The 27,560-nt window shown below is 31.3% G+C and overlaps 1 protein-coding gene across 2 annotated transcripts in view; it reads right to left on the reverse strand.

Moving 5' to 3' along the window:
- LOC126733842 (probable JmjC domain-containing histone demethylation protein 2C) overlaps positions 1 to 27,560 on the reverse strand; it is a 408,562-nt gene that overhangs the window by 317,069 nt on the left and 63,933 nt on the right. For both annotated transcript variants that reach the window (XM_050437254.1, XM_050437255.1), the window contains exons 2-3: positions 12,943 to 13,098; positions 1,920 to 2,033 (exon numbers count right to left, since the gene is read on the reverse strand). In XM_050437254.1, the coding sequence (XP_050293211.1) occupies positions 1,920 to 2,033; positions 12,943 to 13,098 (270 nt within the window). The remainder of the gene's footprint in view (positions 1 to 1,919; positions 2,034 to 12,942; positions 13,099 to 27,560) is intronic.

Here is a 27,560-nt window from a genome sequence, read left to right on the forward strand (position 1 = left end):
ATTTTAAATAGAAATAAATTTTAAGCCGGACCTGTGCAACTTTTCACTTTTGAGTGGCTGGGACTGAGGTCAGACGTCTAACAAAATAGTACGTGGGCGTCTGTAGTCAAATTTTAGGAATCAAATGTATACATTTAAAAAAAAAATTTTAAATCATTTATTTATTTAAAATTTTATTAAATATCGCTTAGAATATTACTTTGCCTCTTTCCACATAAAATTTTGCTATTTAAACATGCATGCCTTGTGACAATACAAGCAACACTGGCACACGGACTATTGGCAGCACATTAAAGATTCTAATAGATCTCTGAACTAGACTTTACTTGAATGGCTTTAAGTAATAGGCCTTCACCAATTTTTAACATTTCTGCTATTATTCGGTCTTTTCCTGGGCAATGACCATGTTTCATTTGTTGTAGTCATGTGTACTTTATGAATACTGATGAGGTATTTCTTCAAAGTTGACATTTTGTATTTCTTTTTGACTCCTACAGATCAGTATAAAAATCTTCGATGACTTTTGAGATATCTGTGATTTTCGTAATCAGTTTTCCATCTTTATTCGATGTATACGTTGTTATCCTCTTGATAGTGTTCTTCTTTATTATTCTTATATTATTATTGTGGTTTCTATTGTTTATTCTGAATTCCCGTTTTATAGTTTTGTTAACCTATCTATATTAATTAGAGTTCCTGTTCAAGTTTCGTCTCAAGTTTATTAGCTGTTTTGTTTCTTAGTTATTTCCGTTTCTTGTGATTTTATTAGGGTAGCAACATTTTTCAATTCAGTTTGTAAATCATTTGTGATCTTTTGCAATATTCTAGAGCATTAGGTGATGTGATTTTGTGATCTAGTACTTGTTTGTTCGTCTCTATTTTTCTTTTGAAAGAGTTTCTTGTGAATAAGTTTGCACCGAATTTTACATTCATTGATATTGAAGCCCTTAACACTCACTGTGGTCACTACTGGTGTTCATGCAATAAAGTTAGAGAGTCTTTAAGGACGATTGATTTTGCTGCCAAGAACAACTTGCTGATGTTTTTCTTGTCTTCGTAGAAGTCCTCCACGAGTTATTCCTCTGCTGCACTTGTAGGGCCGTACACTTAAATGGTCTGTATAGTATATGTTCTAGATAATTTCATTATGATGTATGTTACCCGGTTTAAGATGGTACAAAATTTCATATTCAGGTGTTTTCTTTATTTGTTAATGGGGATGGGCACCTCTCCATGATGTGATTCTTGGTCTGGGTTCCTACTGTATAGTAGGTACATATCCAGATTGTAAGGTGTAACAGTTTTCGCCTGGTAGTTTCTTACAGTCCTGGTATGTCCCACTTAATCTGAGCCACAATAGTTCTTGTGTTTCTATTTTTCTTATGTTATATGTCGCAATTTTTAGTTTTGCTTTTCGCGGTTTAGGTAGAAGATGGCCATATAAGAATGAATAATGAACTTTTTCACATGTTTAGGGCGTCACCTTTGAATTTGATTTTTTTAATGGATTTGGTGTAGTTATGTTTAAATAAGACTTCAAATTACCTCCGACCTCGCAAAACCTCTTCGGTTATCGATTATCCTTTTCCCGGGGTCTGGTATTTCCGTTATATTTATAAATTATTCAATTTCGCTTTGGGCCCCGTCTCTCCTTTTAAGAGTCGTTTTATTTTTCGTGTTTTTCCGCATCGAGACCTCGGACTCTTCAGTTCGTAATTACGTAAATGTCACCGTCGAATCGAGAAATAATGCTCGGGAAATTTACGTAAACATTATGGAAGGTAAACGGTCTTTGAAGTGTTTGTTAAAAAGGGTTTTTCTAAAGCTGTTTCCTAGGTAAATTGAGTAATTAAGTAGTAGAAATTTAATAAAACTAAAAAAATAGTGCGAATTAAACTTAAATGATGAAAAGTACTTACAATATACGGCTTTAAGCTTTTATTTTCTTTGAAGGTTAGTTCTCTGTCTAGAAGAAACTCCACCGGTTGCAGGTTATTGGCGATTTCCAAGTTGGAGACCAATGGCAGAAAAGTCTGGAAAAAGTTAGAAAATTTGTTGAAGCAGCTCTAAAAGTGTAAAAAGCTTAGATAAATCCTAACCTAAGTTAGTTGGAAGCTCATTTTATATTCAATCCCTAATTAAATGGTTAAATGTTATTGAAAATTAGTGACTATGCTTTTTTATCTTGTAGAGCGATTGATCTCTCCTTAGGTAAATATACTAGAATTCAGCAATGTTTAAATACGAATAATATATTCCTGTCCTGTAATTACTAATAAAAATACAGTAAATGTTACAAAATTTACACATAAATTTAAAAAATTCGTAAAACTTTTAAATTTAACTCGTTGGTAGGTATACTAAACATAATTAAAATTGTTTTTTATGAAATCTGTAGAGATAAGTTGCAAATGACCCATCACGTAGTTTCGAAGTCATTGTAAAGTTTATGAAATTAGGTTTGCAAATTAACTAACTTAATTCATATTCGCACTAGTAAAATTGTTCATGCGCATGTTTTTGTCTAATTCTTGAGAGAATAGTGTTGTTATTGTAAACTAGTGCACCAATCTTATCTCCTGATAAAAATGTAGATGAAAGTCGCAATTTTTTGGACATCGCGACCCAAATGGAAATTACATAATAGGTTCAAAATCTAAAAACAAAACAAATTACAAAAACGTCAAATTGTCAAATAAAGGGCTGGTTATCTTTCATTAAAATATAATAAGCGGAAAATGATTTAGAATTAATTTGGAATTTTTTAGTTAGAGTTAGAAGTAATTTAGAATTCATATTTAAACAATAAAATATACAGTGTGCTTGTATTAATGAGTATTGGCTTGGATCCAATGATATGAAAGCACGTCACCTTAGTGGTTTTAGGATAGCTGCTAATTTTTGTAGGACTGTGAGATGTAATTATGGAATGGTTATTTATGTTAAAGAGAATATTGTGTTTAGGGATATGAATATTTCTAATATTTTGAAAATTAGTTATATGAGGCCTCGGAGATGCTGTTGGATCAGTTTTCTACCCAGGTAATTATTTTTACAAATTACCATTGTTGGGATTGTTTTCGCGAACCTAAATCTTTCTCTAAAGTCAATAATTACAGGAGGTTTTAATGTACATTTGGAAGCCCCTGATAGTCTTATACTAACCAATCTAATATGTTATCCTTTGCCCTACACAAGATAGTTAATTTTACAGGTCCATAATTTGTATTTCAAATGCCTGAATACAAAACACACTAAATCAAGGAAGACCTATTTTAGTGGGATATTTTAGCTGGAAATAATTCCAATAGTAATGCAAGTGACCAATTTTCTTTATTTAAAACTGCTTTAACTAATAATGCTGAAGAATTTTTTCCTCTTAAAATCCGAATGGTTGAAGTAATGGTGACAAAAAATTAAATGGTTTTATAAGAAGCAAGTAGGAAGGCGTGATATTTTACACACCCTGTATAACATCTATATATGTAATCTTATTTTAGTCACTAAAAGGGAACAATAAAACAATTATAAAAGCCTTTTCAAGCAGTTTGTCAAGCAAAAAAAATGCCTATGAATCTTATATAAACAATTCCAATAACAAACCAGTTTAAATGTGAAAAATAATGAAACAGAACTCAGGTCTCAGATATACAAGTTTTAAGTAATAGTACAAACACATTAAATGCAGAATCTTTTAATTCGTTCTTTTCATTTATTGCAGATAACATTCTTAATAGTGAGTCTACTTCAGCAAGTTCATTTCCTGATTATAATACATTGATGTAAGCTTAAGGGAGCTCAGGATGAACTTATTTACAAATTACCTCTTCTCATACTTAAATCTAAAATATTTGAGTCAATTCTAAAGGATCAAATACCCATCTATTTTGAAAAAAAAAACAATCTATTTACAGACACCTAATTTCATTTTAAAAATACCAACTCTACAACATTGGCAATAGATAGATTCCCAAAATATCAAGGAAGAATGTGAATGGGAATGGGCTATGGGTTCATATGCTTTTTTATGACCTCACAAAAGCATTTAATTTTGCTTTTCACGGGATCCTTATCCAGAAATTAAAACTATGCCATCTGAATGTTAATAGCTAATACCTTCAGGGTATGTTAGTTTTATGAACAGTGTGTACAGACATATACATAAAAATAATTCCTTAGTACAAGGAAAAAGGTTCTTTTGTGTATTTGATTTTAATTTAATGAAGTGGATAATTGACATAAGTCATTTTCCTCAAAACAATTTCTTACATTTCATTATTTAAATAGATTAATATCTTTAAAATATATTATAGAAATAAAGAAATAGCATTATTTCAAAAATGCCTGTTCTTAATTCAATAATATGAAGTCTTCAAATTATGAACAGATGAAGATATTAAATTATGAACGCGAGCATATTACCCCAAGACACGGAATCTTTAAAACAAGAGACCAGGTACTGACTGTCTGATGACGTTCTTCTCTGATTACTCCGAAGTCTTAATCCACTACCTTTTTGCGTTGTTCTTGTGTAAAGTGTGTTTCCTTATTTTTATTGTGCCAAACCAGTTGGAAGGGTTTTTTTTAATAATTTAGCAATGAATGATCTGTTGAAAACTTTGGAAATGGATGAAAATATTACTGAAGCATTCAGAGGTAAGCTAAACAATCCTGTAAAATCATATTATTATTTGATAATAATGGCGGCACTAAGGCATCCTGTGGGCATTGATATTGCAGGATCGCGCGTATGCGTAGTCAGCCTAATTTTTCAGTTTTTATGACCCAAATCATTTTTATTGTACAATTTGAGTACTACCTATATATTATAGGTCATATATTATGTTTTTGTTAAATTAATACTCAATAAGTGAAAAAATTAACTTGGAGATTTATTGTTCAACATTTTAGAAAATGAAATAGCAATAGAAACATTATCAAGTTTGCATGGAAGAGCAGACTTGTTGAAAGAATTAATTCCACAAGTTGGCAAACGTTTACAATTTGAAATGCACTTAAAAAACTGGATCTCAGATAAAATAGGTGTAAGTACGTTAAATTTAGGCATATTCCATTTGGAAATAATAAATAATGTATTATTAGGAGATACAGAATGCGACAACAATTACTATAACATCCCAAAGCCTAGGTGATTTTGCCTTTGAAGAGGACACACAAGGGAAACAACCTGAAGCTGTGAATTTAAATAATGAATCCAATGTGGAAAGTACCATTTCCTGGTAAATGAAAATACTCCTATAAACATTATTAATCTTGATTTGCCATTATTCAAAGACTTTTACCCGATTTTGACCTAAAAACCCTTTTAACCACATCCCCATTTGGAAAAAGTATTTTAAAATACTATGAAACCAACAAAATGTTAAACAAATGCCCTAGTCAAAATTACTGTTCAGCATATATAGAACTTTATTCTTAAAAAGTAAGTAATTTTATTTATTATTAAAATCTTCTTAGTACTGTTAATTGAATAACTTAAGAAACAAAGAGGGTTCCCTTTTATAAAACTTCTTAAACAAAAGCTTTCCAAAAGATATAGAAAATAGATTTTTTTTAAATAAAATTACTTAAAATAAATTTTCGAAAATTCGGGAAAATAATTTCTATGCTACAATACCTTAAATAAAAAACAGTATGAAAAATGAAAACGATGTCTACAATATTTTAAAGAAACTTAGAATTTGAATCAGACAGATAATTTATTATACAACTAAGTCATTAACAATAATTAAGACGAATCCAAATGCATTGTGGAGCAGCTAATTTCTAAGATGAATCGTCTCAATTATTGTTAACGACTCCGATATTTGATACTAATTCTAGAATAGCTTAAATCAAGAACTTTTTGGACCACAAATGAAACAACTGCAAACTTACATAAATGATTTATAGTTTTAAATTAAGCACAACATACTCTTAGGGCAATTAAATACAGTCTTACTTAAAACCTAAATAATAATTAATCCAAGAACTTAAGTTCTTTATATTGAATCTCTTGAGTAATAATGTTAAATACTAAAGTCCCTAATTCAAGATCAGTTTTAAATCACTTTAATAATTCCGTATTTTGTAATATGGTATCCGCATCTTAAAGAAATAATATATTTACCTTAATCGAATAAACTTAGTCTTTACAAATAATAACTTTGTATACTTGATAAACTAAAAGTATCTCTCAAGACAATTATCTGGAGATTTTCAAATAATAGTTTATTTATCTTTCTATAAAAAAAAAGAATACTTGATGATGTCTATAAAGTTAAAGAAATAAAAATTTTGATGTAAAGAAATATTTCATAGAAATATATCAAAGTCAGGATTACTTTAAAGGGAAATAAACAGGCTTAAATTAAGGAATTTTTTTTTTTGTGAGAAACATAAATCATGGATTTCCACAAGGTTCTATTCATTATCCTCTGCTATTCTTCTTCCAAATGTTCAACATTTAAAACTTACCCTTTTTGCAGATGAAACTAGTAATGTTATTCAGTACATCGCTTATGATCCTATGTTAGACATGATAGGTGATATAGCAATAAAAATATCCATGAATGGTTTTTGGCCAATAGACTTTCCCTAAATGCATCGAAAACCAACAAGTTAAGTTTTTTCTAGGGTCTCACATACAAAATTTCTAGAAGTTACTTTATATGCTAAATTAACATGAAAAAAACATGTAAATGATCTGTTTGGCAACATGGAACATACGCAGTCTCATCATAGCAGGACAACTTGCGAATATGCCGAACGTGGAGAGAAAAATTAACAGGATTAGCTAAAAAACACGAAGAGATAGTGGGGCCGTTATGGATTGTATATCTCTTAATGATCCGATTATACCAATGAAACCTCAGATATCTCATTGAACTATGAACGTCATTCAATTATACGCGTCAACCACTGACAAGTCAGATGCAGACATTGAAGACTTTTAAAGCAAAGTGGATAAAGTAATGAAACTCACTAAAAAAGGTGAAATTACGATAATATATGCTAAAATTGGATGTGGTGCATATAGCGGGCTGTTGGGGATTTCGGCTCGGTGAGAGAAACTCTAGAGGTTCGTGCAGTTTTGTGATGACTATAATTTTTTCACCTCCAATACTCTTTAAGTGAACCACAACGCTTTAAATAAACAAATAGATTTAGAGAAACTTAAGGCCATAAAATTCCAAATGAGAGTAGGCCTTAAATGTAAGAAGAAATTGCCACACTAGAGCAACTAGACACAGAGGATACGTGTGATGAAATAAAGGATATCACAGTGAAAATTGAGGAACAGGACATTGGGTTTAAGGAAAACGAAAAGATAAAGAAATGGATGACGGAGGAAATTCTGGAACTAATGACGGGGAGAAGGAAGTGCAAGGGATTACCGCTGAAGTATAAGAAGATAAACAGGACCGTGAGAAGGAAGTGTAGAAAAGCAAAAGTATCTGTCCGAGAAATGCAGAGAAATTGAGTTAATTTAGGAAAAAACATGATTCCTTCAATGAGCACCAGAAGGTAAAAGAACTGACAGGCATGGAGAGAAAAAGCAGGTATGAATCATCAGAAATACGAATAATGAGATCATAAATGGGAGTAAAGAAAAATTAAAAATTTGGAAGATCTACGTAGAGGAACTATATTACAAAGAGCAAAGTCATCTATGCAATAAAAATTTAGCAAAACAGAAAAGCCACAGAATCAGATAAAGTACATGCAGCGGTGCTTAAAATTATTGCAAACCAAGAAGGCAAAGTGCTTATAGTTGGATTATTCAACACTATCTATAGTGCAGGAAAAATCTCTTCCGAATGGCTTAAGTCTACCTTCGTGGCGATTCCAAAAAAGCCAAACTCATCTCAGTGTGATGACTACCGCATAATTAGTCTGATGTCCCACGTCGTCGAAATCTTCCAAAGAATAATCCGTACACGGATTTATAAGAAATGCGAAGAAAAAATAAATAACACTCAATTCGGATTTCAGAGCAGAATCGGCACTCGAGCAGCCCTCTTTTTTCTGAATATAGGCCTGACAAGTCAGAGATTGTGATCTCATTCACTATCGTAAAGCATTTGATTGCGTTAGGTATCAGAAGATGCTAGAGATATTATCAGCAACCAGAGTTGACAAGAGAGACATTACAATCATAATACAGCTCTACTCGAACCAAACTGTGCAGGCGAGAAGGGACTTCGAATATCTTCTGTTTAACATTTAGTTGTTTTTCAGAGAAGCTCTAATAGAAGATATGGAAGGTATTAAAGTGAATGGAACCCGCATCACTAATATAAAATAGGCAGACGACACCGTGATCCTATCAGATAACAAATCAAACTTGCAAAAAATTATGGATCAGATTACACTCGTAAACGATTCGGACTACAAATGAACACCTCCAAGACAAAATTCATCGTTTCCTCAAAAGTACATATCACCAAAATGCTTTTGATCAATGACAGAAATATTTTGGCACCATAATTAATCAGGCAACCCGAAGCAGGAGATACGTTCTAGAAAAGACCAAGATAGAAAAATGTTTTATCAGAATGAAGCCATTCATCTCAGTCTTGATTTGAGCTTGGGGTTCAGAATGCGCATGGTCAGGTGCTATATCTTGATTATTGTATTACTGTATGGTTGTACAGACTGGAGTCTCGAGCCGATAACTGAGAGAAGGATCAAGGCTTTAGAGATTCATGTATATCGCCACATGCTTCGTGTCTCATGGATTCACCGAGTTACAAACGAAAAGGTATTAAAATTATTGGAAGAGGCAAAGGAGAGAACAACAATATACATAGGCCATATCATCAGAGGCAAAAAATAAGAATTACTGAGGCTAATAATTAAAGGAAAGATTCAGGGAAGATCATGGTTTAGGTGGACTTCGACTGAGATTTGTAGAGCTATGTAGAGCTATATCCAGCATAATGTTAGCCATATGGATCGCCAACCTTCGTGAGACGGCGTAAAAAGAACAAGTTTAGAACTTGATATATACACCATTACAAAAGCAGGCATAGTAGAAACGTTTTCACAAACTTTCGCAAGTTCTTTCGAACCAGACGAGGCTCTAACTACTATTTTATCTAGTTCTTTAATGTTATTTCATTCCATAGAAGCAATCTTGAAGCCAACATATTTTTTAAGAAAATTAAATTTTATTTAGTAAATGGTGCTTTTTATTCTGTTGTTGAATACTTGGTATTTTCAATTTTCTTTGACTGATGATTTTGAATGAAACTCTAACTGTGTCTATTTTTAGATTTTAGATTATCTGCATTTATTTGCTGATTCTGAATCAAGGTCTGATTTTTTAGGAGTTCTGTTTATTATATTCTGTTTGAATTTTAGTAATATGTAATAATATAATTTTCTACTTCTTTATAGCTATTTCTAGTCGTTAGATATACATTTTGACTTGTGCAAACACATGTTGTGTAATGTATTACTTAATATTTGATTGGATGTAGATATAAAAATAAAAAATAACCCTGCAAACTGTAATTTCTGGAATATTATCCCTAACAAATAATTAAGTGAGGCCATATTTAGGTTAAAAACAACAACAACAATCTCATAACAAATAAACGAATCCATCATTCAAAATTCCGATATTTTCCAGGAGGGAGCGAAAAAACACAAACAAGAGTTTCCAATTTTCGATTGTTTACAAAAAAATCATGACAAAACAAAAGTCAGTGATGAAAGGGCATGGCAGAGAGCAGTGGTGTGTCATAGCGGAAATTAAAAAAAAAAAAAAGAAAAACTAAAAATAGACGCGCATTTTTCAAATCGGTTTGTTGCTGATGAAACGAAATTAAAATTCCGATGGAATTTATTCGGAGCGGAGCCTCGGAGGAACATCGTGTTTTGAATTATTCATGAGCGTAGGCTGGCCTTGGCCAACGGAAAATAAAACGAACAAAAAAAATAATAAAAAATAAATAAAACGGGTCAACGGGATAATTGACTCGACGGCAATCGCGGCGGACTTGTTTATTGCCCGTTTCGTTCGGAATAATTAAGGTTTGTTATTTTAGATGATTACGGCTTGTTATGTTTTAAGGCCGGTCAACCTTTTTTATATAAATATGCATTAATTTTGTCGTTTAAAATGTTACTAGATAGGCTGTTAATTAGGTAATTTAAAGAAGTGTTTACGTGTAAAAATTTTAATATGGGATCTTTATGCAGTGGCTCGCTATTTAAGCTTATCATAAGAGATTGCACAGATGAATCAGAAATGACAATAAAGACACTATGGAAAGTACTTAGAATTATTAAATTTCTTATTCAGTTTACTTAAGAAATTATTAAATTTCATGCTTTTTCTGAAGATATATATATTTGAAATATTTCTAAACTGAAGGTTATGATCATCATTATCATTAGATATGAACCACTCTATATATAGATTATCAAAAAAAATCCATAAGCAAATTACATTTACTTGTCGAATATTATGATTTTTATTATTTGTTAAGAGATCCGTTGAAATAATAAATTTAATAAGGTGGCAAGCAAAATATGGAAACTTTTAATAAATTTTTTTTATTCTACATACTATTACGATTTTTAAAAATTAAATAACATTTTTGTGTAAAGCGAGCAAAATGGCAAACAATAAGTAGATATACGCTCAAAGATATTTCGCAAAAAAAAATCTATTCAAAAAAAATATGAACAAAAGTATAAAAACATTTTTAAAGTATACACAAGAAAAGCCACTATTCATTCAATAATTTTTTTAATATGTAGTTCCCACCCTTTGGTCTTAATGACTGTTTAGCATCGCCTTCCCATTGTATGGATTCCCAAAATGTATTCCATTTTTGCTGCAAAACAAGCCCTAGATCTTCTGGATTTTTAATGTTTCATTTTGTAATTTGACTTTCCAAGTCTTGCCAAATATATATAGAGTTACTAATTTTTTCATTTAAAAGTCAACTCTTAGCAAGTCATTTGTTGGAAAATCGATGAAAATGCCAGATCCTATTCATATGGCAACATACTTTTGAGCCTTCATACGCTTATCAATTCTGATCAGTCGATCAATCTCAGATCGCCTAAGACACCCACACCATCAGATTTTCTCCACCATATTGGACAATTAAAATCAAATACTTTGCCTCCAATCTTTGTCGCAATTTGACTAGGACGCCTTCTTACATATCCTGTAGAATAACTCCCGAATAAACCAAACTTACTTTCATCGCTGAAAAATACTAAGGCCCACTGATTTTGTGTCCTGTCTTCGTAATCTCTAGCAAACTTTAATTAAGCGACTCTATGCCTTTGAAGATTTCCCATTATAAGGAGACATCCTAGCAATCATGTCAGAGAGCTTTACGTTTGGATGAGTTATTCACGTCTGAATTTTATTAAAATTGCTTCCAACTTTTAAGTGCAGGTTCTACAGTTCCTCGTTGTTAAAAATGCTTATCAGTTTTATATACAGTACCAAGTCATGTCAAGACTTTTAAAAAAAGTCAATTTGCTTCACTTCTTTTTGGTATAATGCAACTATTTTCTGTTTGAAGTCAGCGGTGTAGTACTTGGAATTGTACTTGGTAATAGTTCAATAAGCCAAAAATTATTAATGCTAAAGTAAATTTTATAGAAGAGTATGTAAACTGTGTACATACTTTTGTGAATAACAAAATGCTACAATCCGCAAAAAAATTAGCGTTTTTTATGCTTTATCACTAAAATTACTAAGGCTTAACAAACATATACAGAATGCCTTTTTGGTCGTAGATTAAGTAATTACAGAAATATTTAAAAAATTTTATGTTTACATACTTTTGTTCGCCACTAGTAAACATAATATTATACTCGTTCATTCCCCTACATTAAAAACTATGTCATAAACTTTTGAGAAAGGTTGTTTAACGTATTGTATCCAGTGTGCATCAGTTTAACCGTTATTTCAGTTTTATTAATTTTATATTTCATTATTTTAACTTTATATATTTTATTATCTATTTTATAAATTTAATTTTTATATTTTAGACCCAGAATAAGTTTTTTTTTGTAATTTTATGTTTATAAGATTTGCCGTACCCACTTTCTTTTTTCAACAGACTTTTTGTTTTTAATTTTAACATATTTTTTTTAAATTAATTAAATATTATTCATTAATATTATTAACAGTTCTACATATAATTATTTTCTAATAAATTAATGAATTATAAATTACTAATATTATTAGCAGTTTAATCATAAAAAAAATTAATAAGTTTTTAAAATATAAAAAGTCCTATAATTTTAGTAATTTGTAAGGAAAGCTTTGGTTAAAACATTTTTAATCGAATAAACATTTTGGAAAAGTATCAGGACAGTGTGACCTTAAGATAAGACCCTATATCAACATTTTAATTTTTTATGTTATAATTTATTGATAGATGCTTTAATATAAAACAAAACTTTTCCCAAGAAATGTCAATTATGTGAAGAAAATCACTTATTTTAAACCTAAATATGATATAAAAGACGGATGGTAATAAAATCCCTTTAAGTTATGCATATTTTTAACAATAATTTATGTATATTTTGATGAAACATCTCCTAATCTCTCTTGATTTTTGATAAAATGTTAGCGAACCGAAATATATAGATATGTATACCTATTTTTAAAAAAAAACTAGATAAATTATACTGTAGATTAGTACATTTTACTTCCGAAATTAATTTCAAATACGAAAAAAAGGAAATAATAACTTCGCAGGAATGTCCATTTTGACAACACAAAAAATAAGTCTAGAATATGCAGAATCTGAAATAAGAATATTCCTAGTAAATTTTTGTGCCATAAAGCTTTAATAGAATCTTACTTTAAAAAATTTAAATGATTCAAAAAACTATCTCCATGATCCAATTTGAATATTTAATTGATTTCCAGCTAACCTTTAACTATTAATTACTTACCAACGCTGGCCAAAGAACAGTACCATAACTGTAAGGATCTCTTCTTTCAGTCCAAACAAGTGCCTGCTCGATTAAAAACATTTGGAAAAGATTGTCCTTATATACGCTTATCCATTCTCTTCTTTGCCATTCAACATCATCGTATTCGACTAAAACCTGGAAGAGAAGAATAAGTTTAAATCTTTAAGAGGCAACTCGTAAAATATCTTCTTTTTTAATTTAAATAAAATCATGTCATCAAATGCCATTAAGTTATGCATATTTTTTCCCAAAAATCACAAAATGCCAGATAATATATTTGTTCTTTCTTAGTAATTATTCTTTAACCACCCTTTAAAAATATCAAGAGCCTATTTTGTATTTTTTTAAATAATTTTCAGTTATATTATTACAGCCATCTTAAATAATACTGATGAATATAGGTACATTGAAAAAAAGCTCAACAAAAGTGAAGAATCGTTCGATGAAACTAACGAAATTTCTGATAAAAAATTTTGGTTTTCTAGAACGATGTACATACAATGTAAACGATAATTTTAAAGCATGCAAAATTCATTTACGTTATTTGCAAGTATCACTGTAGTTTTCATAATAATTGTATTAAGGAACAATATTAGCATCATGATCATATACAATGTTACTAAAATTTTACCATTTTTACCATTTAAATTACATACAAGAAAAAAAAACACAACTTGTTAAAAATACACTATTTATTTATAAGAATTAAATCTATTGCCCATAATATACGGTATTTTTTTCACTTCCACACACAATCAGTTAAAATCCAAGCTGTATATAAAAAAAAACATTTTTTTGTGCTTTCAAATACCCCTGGTGTCTGCACGAAATGTTTCCCGGTAAACGATATAAAACCGGCGCTTATTCAATTTTAATTGCGGCAATTCGCATGATTTGGAAATTTTTCCCCCGATAATGGCGCCCCTGGCGATACTTTCGTCTTGGCCGTTTTTTTTTCTTTTTTATTTATTTTCTTCGTTTTTCCCGGCGTGTAATTGGTCTTTGTTTCAGCTAAATGCCAGGGATCGCGTGCAAAAACGTTGAGAATGGTCGGTTCGAAGAGCTTTAGGGCTTTACTGATTAAGAAAATGGGTAAGAATGTTTTTGATTTTTTTTTGTAATCTTCTGGTAACAAAGTGAGTTTTATGTCTTTATTTCTTATGCAGGATAAAGAGATAAAAAAATGGACATCAAATCCAATTAAGTTATGCATTTTCTAATTGTATCTCATCAAATACTTGGCTTTTAAAGCATTGTTATTATTAAATAGCATTTACTATGAAAAGGAATTTTTTTCTTACAATAAAAATCATAAATCGAAATGACTTACTTTAAGTATATTGCAAGCACAAAATTATATTTATATAAAAAAGAGCGTAAACCTTAGAAAAGTAAACATACTGTAACCCAATTATAATAATACACACAGATTCACACCCACAAGAAGAACCTCGCACGTGGGGAATGTACAGCCCCCATGCAATATTAAGCACAACAAAGAAAAAAAAAGAAAATCTCCTTAATTATTTTTGACATCAATTAGACAATGTAGTTCATTCCTTGATATCTCATTTCTTATGTAGGCATTAGCAGTACAAAGCTATATCTTCTTTCATAAACAGAGGACGATAAATACGTAAACGAGCGTGGACATAGTTTTTTTAACTCTAGGCTTATACGACACTAAGTTGGTCTTAATTCTAGTGCAATATTATGCATGCAGAAGATCATAAGACGTGCAATATGCAAAATGAAAGTGAAGTTATCTAATATCAAAAATTTTAGATTCGTCAAAGAGTAAACTTGGTGGATAAAGCCCGTTCTTTTTAAAAATTACTTCTAAGAACCCAATTTTGCGAAACATTGAGAATTTCCAGATATGTATTTGTAACCCCTCTCCAAGCCAGTATTCCATAACTAAGATGCGACTGCGCAAGTGCATAGTAGATAATTTTTAATTCTTTAAAATAAGTTCATGGAATGTACGTAATGTATATGAAGTATAAGATCTTAGTTTTTTCGACATATATTCATTATGGTGTTGCCATTTGAGATGTCTGTCAACGATGTAAATTATTGCTGTAAAAAATGTTTTTATAAAAGTAATACTCAATAAGTTATTATTAAACCACTTATATTATTAACCACAAAATATTTATTAAAATTAGTTTCCACTTTATTTTTTAACTCCTTTAAAATAAAAAATTCGCAACATCAGCAAATGCCGTAGCATTAGCGTCACCTATAACATTAAAAAGATCATTTATGTATATTACAAATATGAAAGATTCAAGTCCACGCGTTAACTACAAGGGATCACCATTAACATCAACGTTCTTGAACCCTGCTCTCAGATATATAGCGTTTGAAGAGAGTTTTTTTCATGTAAAGTCAATATTTTCAAGTTCTTCAAGGGATATGAAACTATGTCGAATGGTTTCACGAGATCAACAAAAACGCAGATGGATGGAACTGAATTGTTGAGAGAGTCGCATACTTTTGAAACAAAGTCCGCTACTACGTCCTCAGTTGAACTCCTTTTCTAAAAGTATATTGGTGTTCCAACAAAATATTATGTGGTTCTATATGTGTGCCAAAACTCGTTCAAAAACTTTTGAAAAATTGCTATAGATTTATAATTTGTTACATTAGTTTTTTCACCAGATTTAAATAAAGGTTTTACAATTTTTTGTTCCAAAGGTGTGGAAAATTGTCTATCATTTATTGCTTTGTTTTGGGTTCAGCAATATCTTTAAGGATCTCAGCTGTAAATCCATCTAAATCGCATGATTTTTTTATTTTGAAGTATTTGAATTGTTTTTGCTACTTGTATACGATTTGTATTTTTTAAATTAATCTTAGTACCTATTCTCATTTCGTCAAATTAGAGGTCTATGTCCCTTTGTCATATTTCTTGAATAATTGTTGCCTACATTACAAAAAAAAGTGATTTTCAATTGCATATTCATTCTGTATTAAGCAGCCACTGTGATTTTTAATTCGCTTTGTACTATTTGTTTTTGTGTTATTTTTGTTATTTATTGTTTTTAGGCAGTTCCATAATTTATTGATACAATTGTTATTGTCTTTCAGCTGCTTTTCATAAAAAATGTATTTTTGCTTATTTAAGTAAATTTAGTGAGTTAAATTGTTCTGGTATGTTAGAAAAATCTGATTTAAGCTGTATATTGTCACGATTTTTTTTTAGTTTTTCAAAAAAGTAATTTTTTCTTTCAGTTGACCTAAATAAGGCAAAAGAAATCCAATCTTATCTTTGAACTTCTGATCTTTTATTTTTGTTTGTTCTGTACATGATTCAGTTGTTTTTTTCCTAGACATAAGATTTAAAGTAATCATTCAAGGCCGCTTTATTATAAATTGCAACACAGTTTGTTTTACTCAATATATTATTTAATTTTTTTTTGTCAAGATATTTTTTAAGTACTGGTTTTTTTCCCTATTTTGTTTTCAGCTGAAGTGACACTTGTGAGTAATAGTCGAATGATAGCATGCGTTCAAAGCAGCCTCAGTTTTTTTCGCGTTTTATAAATATGTGATCGATGCAAGTATTTTTGCTGATAGATTTTCTAGGCTTTTCTTTCTGTATTTCATTTAAATATAAATAAAGACTCTGATTGAAGTCTACCTCACTAATAGACGGTGATCTGTAAAAGGAAGACAACCGCAGTTTTTGGTTGTCTGTACAAACTATTAGCGTTGATTGAATATTTGGGAATATTCCCGAAATATTCAATCAACGCTATTAGTTTTGTATTAGCAAAATTTACGATTTCGTATTTACAGTTTAACCTGCTTAAAATATAGACAACCAGATCAACATTTTGATTGAAATTTCCACAATTTTAATAATATCTGTTTAATTGTAAAAGGGATATTTTTTTAAATTGATATGTCTGATAGTATGGTGCAATCAAAATGTCGTTCAAGAGCGCATAATGTTGTGAACATCCAATTTTTTGAAAATTATAAATAATAAACAAATAAATATATGGGATATTGTCAGGTACAAACATATAAAATTAATAAATTAGTTAATTTTTTATGGTTAATTTCTTTTTTTGTTTGAGCTTTATGTTCATGGTATTTTTTGTTTTTTCAATGATTCAATGCTTAAGCCAATAGAGTAGTGATCAGTGATTGCTGCTTGTATGACAAAAGACTTTATAAAACTTTTTTGATTTTCAATATTTACCGTTTTGAAAAATAAATGATCTATTATAGTCGAGGAGGTTTCACTTTCTCTCGTAGGATTTTTAATGCATGAAAAAAATCCCTTTTCAGCTAAAATATTTAAGTAAATATTAACATTAAAATCCCTATCATCTTTTACATTTATATTTAAGTCCCCCACAAAAATCTCCGTTTTTTGCCAAACCAAATCATCAAAGAAATTCTGAAGCTCCTCTAAAAAAGCATTTACATTTGAACTTGGTGATCTATATCAAGCTATTATTCCATATGTACAGTCTTCATTAAGTCTTAAAAGACATCTCACTATATTTGTTTCACATACTTTAAAGATATTACATTCAACATAAATATTTTCTCTTATATACAATATTAATCCATCGTTTTTATTATTTGATGATTCATTGTAAAAAGCATCAAATCCCCCAATCTCAAAATCATTCAAATTTTCCACCTTAAAAGTTTCAAACAGCACTATAACATCTATATTATCAAATTTTGTTTGGTTTAAATAAATAATTAGTTCTTCAAAATTCTTTTGAATAGTTCTTTCCGTCTTTTCTCCAATCCTATAAGCGTTTACCATATCCTCTTCCTTAATGTTCATCTCATTTTAGTGTTAAACAAGCTTAATCTCCTCGTCTCAATTGTATATGCAGATATTTTTCATTTTTCCTGCCTGCGGCAATTGTTCGATGGACATACCTTGCTCGCTTACAGTTTTTTGTAAGGAATTTATCGTATCCATGACCCTCGATAACAATTTATCTATGAAATCGTCATCACTAAGGAAATCTTTAATTGCTTCTTTAATGGTAGTCTTTAGATCACTGGTAACTTTTGGGCACTCCTAGAGTACTATTTGTTACACGGCTCAAACTATGGGGTAGAATATTAATACTAAAATCGCTTCTTAAATTATAATAACCATTGTCATTACGGTTAAAGCCTAGAAGGTGAGAATCAGCCTTAATAAAATTTACGCTCTTTAAAATAAAAAGTAAAGGAAATGTTATCACGTTCAGCTGAGTAACCAGTCTCTTTCAGGATGACATTCTATGTGCGCATTGTGCAAATAACCTTCTTCTGCTGAATTAGAATTTCATTAGATCTAGCACAGTACCCCAAGCCAGAATAGTGTAGTTAGGACATGAATGGGTGTAGGAGTAGTAATATAGTAGGAAAAAATTTAATATGAGTACCAGTTCATTTCTAGTATACAGTAATATTTTATTCTGTTGACGGCCAGACTTGCATTTTTCTCAGATCGCATCGGCTATATCGACCCTCAATGACACTTCAGACGTGTCATCCGCAAAGATCGACAGACATTTTTCAAGGCCAATAGAACAAATGCAATTTACAAAATTTATAAACAAGGATAGTCTCAGCAAGCTACCCTGAGGAACTCCACTAGAAACGACCAAATAGTCTGATAGAAATCTGATATTGTGTTTGTTTATTACTGCTGTCTGTGAGCGGTTGCTTAAGAAATCTCTGTCATTTGGAGGAATTTCTTCGTATACCTAATTTAAAATTTAAAGACAGGTAAATTAATATTTATAAATCAAAAAGTCTTTTTTATTAATTTTAAGTCAAAAGCTCTTTTTTTATTAAAAAACAGGCAAGCAGTATGTTTACATTCGCCTATATTTATTAATATTTTATTATATAGTGCAACAGTTGCATGTTGAGTTGGATTATGGTTAAGGGATTAACAACATAATCTATGATTCATAACAGAACATGGTATTTCATCAAAACCTGCCGAATGCGTAGATGAGACGGACAAAATTATTTGTTTGTGAATAGGGTCCCAAAAAGTAACTATTATTTATTTTCTCATTCTCAGCAATATAATTATCCTTATTATCTAATTCAAAAGTAAGCTTATTAACTGAATCTACAAATAAAAGTTTCATCCATTCCATTACAAAAAATTTCGGTAGATCATCGAACTTAGTATTTGCAATTGTTTCATTTTTAATATTCTGTCAAAATGTGTATTTTTAGAATTGTTCAAAAGCAAATGTGTATTGTATTCTTTTTTACATTCATAAATGGTCGCAGCAAAACATTTTGATCATTCGTGTATTTATACACTCTAAGAAGTTCTCTCAAAAAAAATACCCTCATTGACTATTCCATTTGCAATTCTGTTCTTATGTCTTTTCTTATTACGTTATGCACAGTTGTCCCAAACAATCTTTGATATTCTTAAGAAAAAATACAATTATAGTGCCTTTTACGCTGTGTATTCTTCGCCTAATTAATTACAAAACCTTCCAAATCCACAATCCATTGTTATCAAAACTAACATCCAACCCTCGTTCTCCCAAATAATTCCTCATTTCGGCTTATCCACGATACAAAACCAAAGACAATAGACGATATAGAAAATGAAAAGCTCTAGACTGGGGAAGCCTGGTTTCCGGCGCACCCATCCCATCCTGTTATGCAAATTGAGGTTATATTTTATACAGCAACGTTGAATTTTAATGCTCCGGCATGCGGAGCGGCAAAAATGCGCAAATCGCTCCGGGTAAGGTCTGGTCCGGAGCTACGGGGATATGGGAAGGTTGCAATTTAATTTCATTTTTTCCTCTTTTTTTCGGGTTAGCTTGGCTGAATTTTGAACGTCAGCTCGCTGCCTGCTGTTGTCCCTTATACATAATTTAATATGCCTTGTTTACATTGATTATTGCCTTATACATTTATAATTTTCGGCAGTAAACACAAAAACATATTTTCTTCATTATCTTGTGGGATGAAAAGGAGGAGCATTTTCGACCCAGTCGAATTTCAAAAGATATAAAAAGAAGAAGTGCACATAAAGAAAACGAAGAGTTCACACTCGCCTACGATCAGGATAAACTTCTATTTGAATGTTTGAAAGGGTGCTAAACATCTTTCAGATTTAAGGAAGAATATCTTTAGAATCACTGAATCTTTGTGAGATTACAGGTAAGTCTTATCAATTAATTTAGTTGCATATAGTATTTAGTTCTATAATGTTATTTAACTATTTATGTATGGTAGCAACTGCTTTTTTTGTAGAAAGCATGCAGTAGTAAATAACAACAATTTGGTATCTCCAATTTATGGGAGGTAGAGTCTGCTGTATTTTTCTACCGCATGGTAAATTGTAGGTACCACAGAAACATACATTTTCTGAAAGCTTGATTTGTTGTATATTGCAAATATAGATTAACTGTTTGTCATAACAATATTTTCTTAATAATTGAATAGTTATAATATAATAATAATATTTTTAACCATAGTGATGAATGAATCCTATATTAATATGTGTTACCAAATGTCAACATATATATATTTTTGAAATCAGAAAAAAAGAATCTTTTAATTTATCCTAGAAAAATATATAGAATACTTCAGCTTAAAGACAGCAAGTTTTTCTTTTTTAATAACTTTTTGACCTCCCTGTATTATACTTATCGTTTTCCGCAGATTTGGAATAAATCCTACGATTTTTCTATTAAAACTTTTGGTTTTATAGAGGTTTTTGGTAGTCCTATGGTTGGAACCTTTGGTGTGATGCTCAAATTACGAGACACTTTTACCACTAACCTGACTGACTGAGTTTTAATCTTCTCCCAAAGATGCTAACATCGTTAGCGAAACACGTGGCGAGAATAAAAATAAAGAGTTTTGATGGTTAGTGGTAAAAACCAAAACTGTCTCGTAATTTAATTAAAACTTTTGGTAATTATTTACAAAACGGTTTTCAGCTTTTTTACCAATAAACGGGATATCTATTTCTGGTTTAGGCACTTTGTGTTGAGTATAAAGTTTAGAGATGTGCTGGCGGAAACACGAATTTGCTCTTTCTTTTTTTTCAAATGAAAGTCTTTTTTTTATGGAAAAAGAACTACCAAAACTTACGTCATTTAAAGTAAATGGCACTATTGAGTGACTTAAAATCAAATTTTTGGACACTAATTCACTAAATGGCGACATATTTTCTCCGTTTTTCTTAAAATGTTAGGTATTACTTTCACAAATACCCTAGCAACATGTAGAAAAACAAAAAGCTCCAAAAAAATCGGGAAAAAAGGGGTAATCACGTATGTCTTAGATTACATGGCTAAATGATTCTAAATCCTACTTCGTTAAAAAGTGCGGTTGCCATGTCTCTTTTGGAACTTTTAAGAATATTGTCACATTAGAAAAAAAGGCAGTTAAAAAAAAACTCAAAATAGTAAAAAAATATTTTAAGCCCCCGTGTGCTTAACAGGTGGGATGGGATGGGATATGATGGGAAGATAAGCCTTCCAAGTTTCACAATGTAATTATCAATGGCAACATAATATTCTCTAGAGTCTAGATTAGACCCCCGATTTTAGCATATTTTAAAGGAATAAATCGGAGGAAAATTTGGAAAATATTATATGATATTACTTAATGGGTCCAATGATTCGATTGTGGCAAAAGTCCGTTGGGATTTATATTGTATATCTCAATAAAATAGTTATACAAAATTTAAACAAATATAACCTGCAGAGCCTCAATATTTTTTTCCATATAAAAATAACTTTTAGTATTTTGCCTACTTGTATGTCAATATGGCAACATCGCCATAAGTCAGTTAATAAGGAGAAAACAAGTTTCATTTGTTGTGGAGTGTTTGCATTGTAGATTTTGAAAAAATGTGCAGATGATTTTGTTTTTTTTTTAGGGTTTTTTGACCTTCATTTTGTTAAAAAACACCCTGTAGCTACTTTTTGTATTTAGTATGTAGTACAGATGCTGTTCTATTTTATAGTTAATTTACCTTCCAGGGTAAAAAAAAAATACTTTTTTTAAAGCACCGCCGACAGTTTTGTGTTCTATAAAGACACTAGAAAAGGCCTATATAGAAAAAATTTCTGATAGTAGTAAAATAGCAGAAAATATATAACAGCGTAATATTTTAACAGCAGATTCCTTTAAAAAAAATGGGTTAAGTTGAGTTTTTTAAGTTCAAAAGTCAAAGACAACCAAGATACAGGCGGATACACTTAATAATATATTTTTTCTGATTTTTGGCTATTAAATTTAACATTTATTCTTCGTTTTTAATAAAATGTGGATAATGTTTTTTTTTTTTTAATCGGCACCGTCATATTATGAAAACTGCGTAAGTCGAGAAATGAAGATATTAGCGCTATCTTTCTAAGTACTTAAATAATATGTATAATTTGGTGTCATTGATTTGCGCTTACGTTGATAGGTGGAGCCACAATACTCACAAATGGAGCATGCGCAAGTCCACCGGTTTGTTCATTGTTCGTTAACATGAATATTACGCTTTCAATGTTTATATCAAAGGTTTGCTTCAATTATTTTTTTTTTGTTTTGCTTCAATTTTCCATTTGCCTCCACTTGTTTATTAAACATCATTCAGTTTTAAAATTCCCGACATGTTTCGGACACAGCGGGTCCATCATAAGGGGAGTTTCAGTTTAAAATTGGTATAAGCTAGACACGTTGAGTAATAGGAGAGTGAAATCGTGGTGTATATACAATAAAGACATTATAATAATTTATAATTAAAATATGTATATATTCTGTACTCGGGAAATATACTATTTTCTTAAGTATTTTTTAATTTTTAACTATTATAGCGGTAAGATCATTTTATTTCAAATCAATGGAACCTATGGTTTTTTATTAGTAAGCTGCATTAACCTTACCTGATTTAGGTAATAACTGCCAAATTATAGTTTGTTGAATGCGTTTTTGGACTTAAATAAAATTGCAATTTATTATAGGGGAACACGGGGCACCTTGAAACATTGTTCTCATTTTAAATTTTCGCGGCTAAAAGAGAATCTGTTACTGTCAGTGGCGCTTCGATCGCTACCAGCTCTCGTCATCTTTATTTCCTTAAAACCGCAGTAGTAGTTCGGACGCTGTCGAGAGAAGTATTTCTTGGTGCTAAAACTAAATTTTTACGTAGGAGCATATTTTGATTTTAAGGTAAGTAATTGCAATTTTTTACTTAGTTGGGTAGCTTAATTCGAAACGTTTATATTTTTTATTTACTTTTATGTATTTTCCTTTTTCTAATCCTTTTGTATTTTTTTATTTTGGCATAAAATAAACAATATGGACGTTTGGGGTTCAATGAAACATTACTCGACGGGGCTCTTTGAAACGTTTCAAGGTGCCCCATAACATTTAAATCGTGTAATTATTTTTCTTTTTCTACGAATATTTTTCTATTTTATTCCAGTATGGTTCGAAATCGTCAAAGAAAAACCAATAAAGGTTCGTTTCTTGAGAATGACATGAAAGCTGCAGTCGAGCTAGTTTGTCAAGGTCACTCCATCAGACGGGCAGCAGAACTAAAAAACGTTAACTTCGTAACATTATCCAGGTATGTGAAAAAGAAAAAAAACAATGAGAGTGATACAAATTTAAAGTTTGTTCCGAACTACAATGTTAGACAAGTGTTTAATGTGGAACAAGAAAATAAACTAAAGGAATATTTGCTAATGTGTTCCAAAATGTTTTATGGTCTCCCAGTAACTGAATGCAAGAAGGTGGCTTATGAAATGGCTGTGATAAATAAAATAAAACATCCAAAATCATGGGACGTTAACAAATCAGCAGGACAAGATTGGTTTTATGTTTTTAAAAAGAAATCCATCGCTTAGTCAACGAACGCCTGAGGGATGTAGCTTGTCCCGGGCTACATCTTTCACAAAAGCAAATGTAGATGCATTTTTTGATAATTTGCTAAAGGTTTACGCAAATCCTCACTTTGCAGATGGAACACGAGTATTTAATCTGGATGAAACAGGTACATGCACAGTTCAAAAACCCCAAAAAATAATTGCCGAAAAAGGATCCAAGCAAGTTAGTAAGTGCACTAGTGCTGAAAAGGGTACTAACGTCACAACCTGTTGATTCATCTCAGCAAGTGGAAACTTTATTCCCCCCGTTATGATATTTCCTCGCGTACACTTTAAGCCTCACATGGTGCAGGAAGCCCCTACTGGTACTCTTGGTTTGGCAAATCCGTCCGGCTGGATGACTTCAGTATTATTTGTTGAAGTTATAAAACATTTTATACACCATACAAAAAGTAGCATGCAATCGCCCACTCTAATTTTATGCGACAATCACGAGAGTCATTTGTCGTTAGAGGCACTTAATTTGTGCAAACAAAATGGAGTGACTATGTTAACTTTTCCCCCACATTCCACCAATAAATTGCAACCGTTAGACGTGGGTGTGTTTAAGCCATTTAAAACGTATTACAATGCTGCAATAGATACTTGGATGATGCAGCATCCTGGCCAAACAGCAACTATCTACAATGTTGCTGGCTCTGTAAAAATTGCTCACGAGAGAGGAATGACTGCATCAAACATCACCGCGGCCTTTAAGAAAACAGGAATTTACCCATACGATAGACATGTTTTTACCGATGCCGATTATTTATGTAATTATGTTACCGACCGACCAATGGTCGAATTACCAACTACTTCTAGTCAAGAAAAAGAGCATTATTCTTCGCCAAGTAATACTCCTGCTAAAAAAACAAACAACTCAGCAATGGAAATCGAAGCATCTGCCAATAATACCTCAAGCTTCAATAACGACTTTGAAAACCCCAGTACTTCTACTTGCAACAGTAATAACGGAGATACTTTATGTGGACCTGAAGATTTTAGGGGATTTCCCAAGGCAGGCAATAGAAAAAACAACAGAAAGGCTCGAGCAAAAGGAAAAAGTATGATTGCAACCAGTACCCCGGAAATGACCGCACTTGGCAATAAAATTGCGGTATCAGCATCAAAGAAAGAAACTGCCAAAAGAAAAATAACGGATTTTGACAAAGATGCTAGAAAGAAATTTAAAAAAATCGAAGAGGATCACTCAGCATCTGAAGAAGAAGATGTAGTCTACACTGAGACTGATGACGACTTAGACGACGATGAAGGCCTTTTCATCGTGACTGAAGATCATTTCGTAAATCTGGATAGGTCACCTCTGCCAAATGATTATGTACTGGTGGAATTTAAATTAAACCGACACAATAATAAGTTCTACGTTGGAATTGTTACAAAAGGAAAAGATACAAATGGAGATTACGAGATAAATTTTTTTAGAAAAAAAGGATATAACAAATTTGTAGAGCCATCAGTTCCAGACGTATCACTAGTCGCTGAAAATAGCATTAAGATGGTTTTAGGGAACCCAGTTTTTGCAGGATCAACCCAACGCCAAAAACAATATATTTCTTTCGGAATCGACTTTACCAATATAAATATTGGCTAATGATTATATTCAACGTTTTAATTATTTCGCTCTTTAGCTGTACTTATATTCCATTTTTTTTACTGAAATAAAATTCTAAAAATATTTAGGTCTTTTATTGGGAATACTTCTAAAGCGATTTCATTGTTATATAGTACTCTAGGTATGTTGCATTGTGCCCCTATATTTGTTCCATTGTGCCCCAGTGGTGGGGCACAATGAAACATTTTTTTCCTAAATTTCAATAGTTTGTTGGACAAAATAGGTAGTTATAAGGCTCTTGATACTTCTATACATGTACTCCTAGTACCGAAGGACATTTTTTAAAACACATTTAAACCTAATAGACTTATATCGAAAAAGAGAAACAATTAAAATTAAATTTGTGTTTCATTGTACCCCGTGTTCCCCTACCTAAAATCCTTTATAAAAAACATTGTGAGTATATAATAAGTTAGGGGCTTTAAAAGAATAATTAAAAACGAAAAAATAAAAAACTATGGCAACTGACTGATTAAAATACCGAATTATGTAGGTATTTCATTTTGAAACCTGTTTACTATCCTACCCTCTTATTGCTCCATTTCAATTTGCTGGGTTTCAATTAAATAAATTAATTGCTCTTCATGTATGTCTTCTGGTATAAGATGTGTACAAACACTGTCACTATTTTTTTTTTCAATTTTAACTTTTTACTTATTTGAAAATGCCCAAAATGGTAAAACAAAATCTTAAAACACCGTTAAGGAAGGTTTAAGTGACCAAATTTGGAAACTTAACTAAAGACGCTTTAAAGGATACATAGGATACAAAAGGTGGTGCAAAGCGTTAAAATCGCTAACGGTGCTTTAAGGGACAATTAGCTAAAGGGTCTCATAAGAAAAAATCGGTGCAAACGGACGTAAATACTCATAACAGTCATAACTAAATAAATAACTTTGATAAAATCCGTAGCGCCATCTACAATTCACCCAATCAACAACAAATATCGCGTGTCCCTGTGCGACAACTTTCTCCGATCACCGTCAGAGCACGCCACCGCACAGCAACGCCCCGTCGTCATGCGATTCAAAATGGCCGTCAGCTTGGCTCCGCCCCCCCGAACACTGTCCATGTGCTTTTCGACCAATGAAAAGACGACGCGGGTGCATGTATTAAGGGTTTCCACGGTGACGATCGGTCGGCCATCTTGGAGTTGCGCAATGCGCGCGTCGTCGTGATGTAGAAAGAGTCGGGCGCGTGGCGTCACTATCGTTTGACAGATGAAAATGGGTTCGACCGGTAAACAAGTGAAAAACGCGGCGGTGGCGGCTTTCAAATCCGGTTGGAATTTTTTTTTTTGGTAATTTTTTAACTTGTCCGGATTTCAAATGTGACGTGTGGGGCGAGGTTCGTCGGTTACAGGTGTTGTCTCGCTGTTTTATTGTTTTTTCGTCTCTTTCAGTCCTTTTTTAAGGGCATGACTCAGTGAGTGTTTGTATTGGGTGCTTTTTCAACTATGTGTTTGTGCCTTTATGTACCAAACTTGAATTATAATTGATTAATTAATGTTTGTGTTAATAAATGTAGGGATTAAAGTAGGTATATTATTTATTTCTTTCGTTATAATGATTGCGATTGCTGCACTATATTTTATTCACCAAAAGGAATATTTTTTATAGCTACATTAGGCATTTTTTACTTTGCAATCTAGGTATATACTATTAAAATAGATACTATGTGAGCCTTAAAGGTTGTATAGAAACTGTAATATATAAACTGTTATGTAATCATTACATTTTTCATTTTTGTTCCTTTTACGTGCATTTTCTCGCCGTATTAAATTACGTCGTAATACGTTTAAAATGTCTTTTTTCATTACAAAAGGTACTTAATTGTAGATTTCCTTCTCCTTACTCTTATCAAAAAAAAAACATTAATAATCTTTATTATTAGTAACTGGCTGTAAGTCAGACAAACTAGGTAGTAGGTATACAATACGGAGCAAAAGGAGGAACACTTACCAGTTTTAAAAAAAATATAATTCTATAATATAATTAATAAAATATAAGGTATGTCCATTTTACACTTCCTACCCACGTCGAATCATATATTGGCATATCTCTAAAAACACAGATTAC

Source organism: Anthonomus grandis, chromosome 3 (assembly GCF_022605725.1).
Source record: "Anthonomus grandis grandis chromosome 3, icAntGran1.3, whole genome shotgun sequence".
NCBI lineage: Eukaryota > Metazoa > Arthropoda > Insecta > Coleoptera > Curculionidae > Anthonomus > Anthonomus grandis.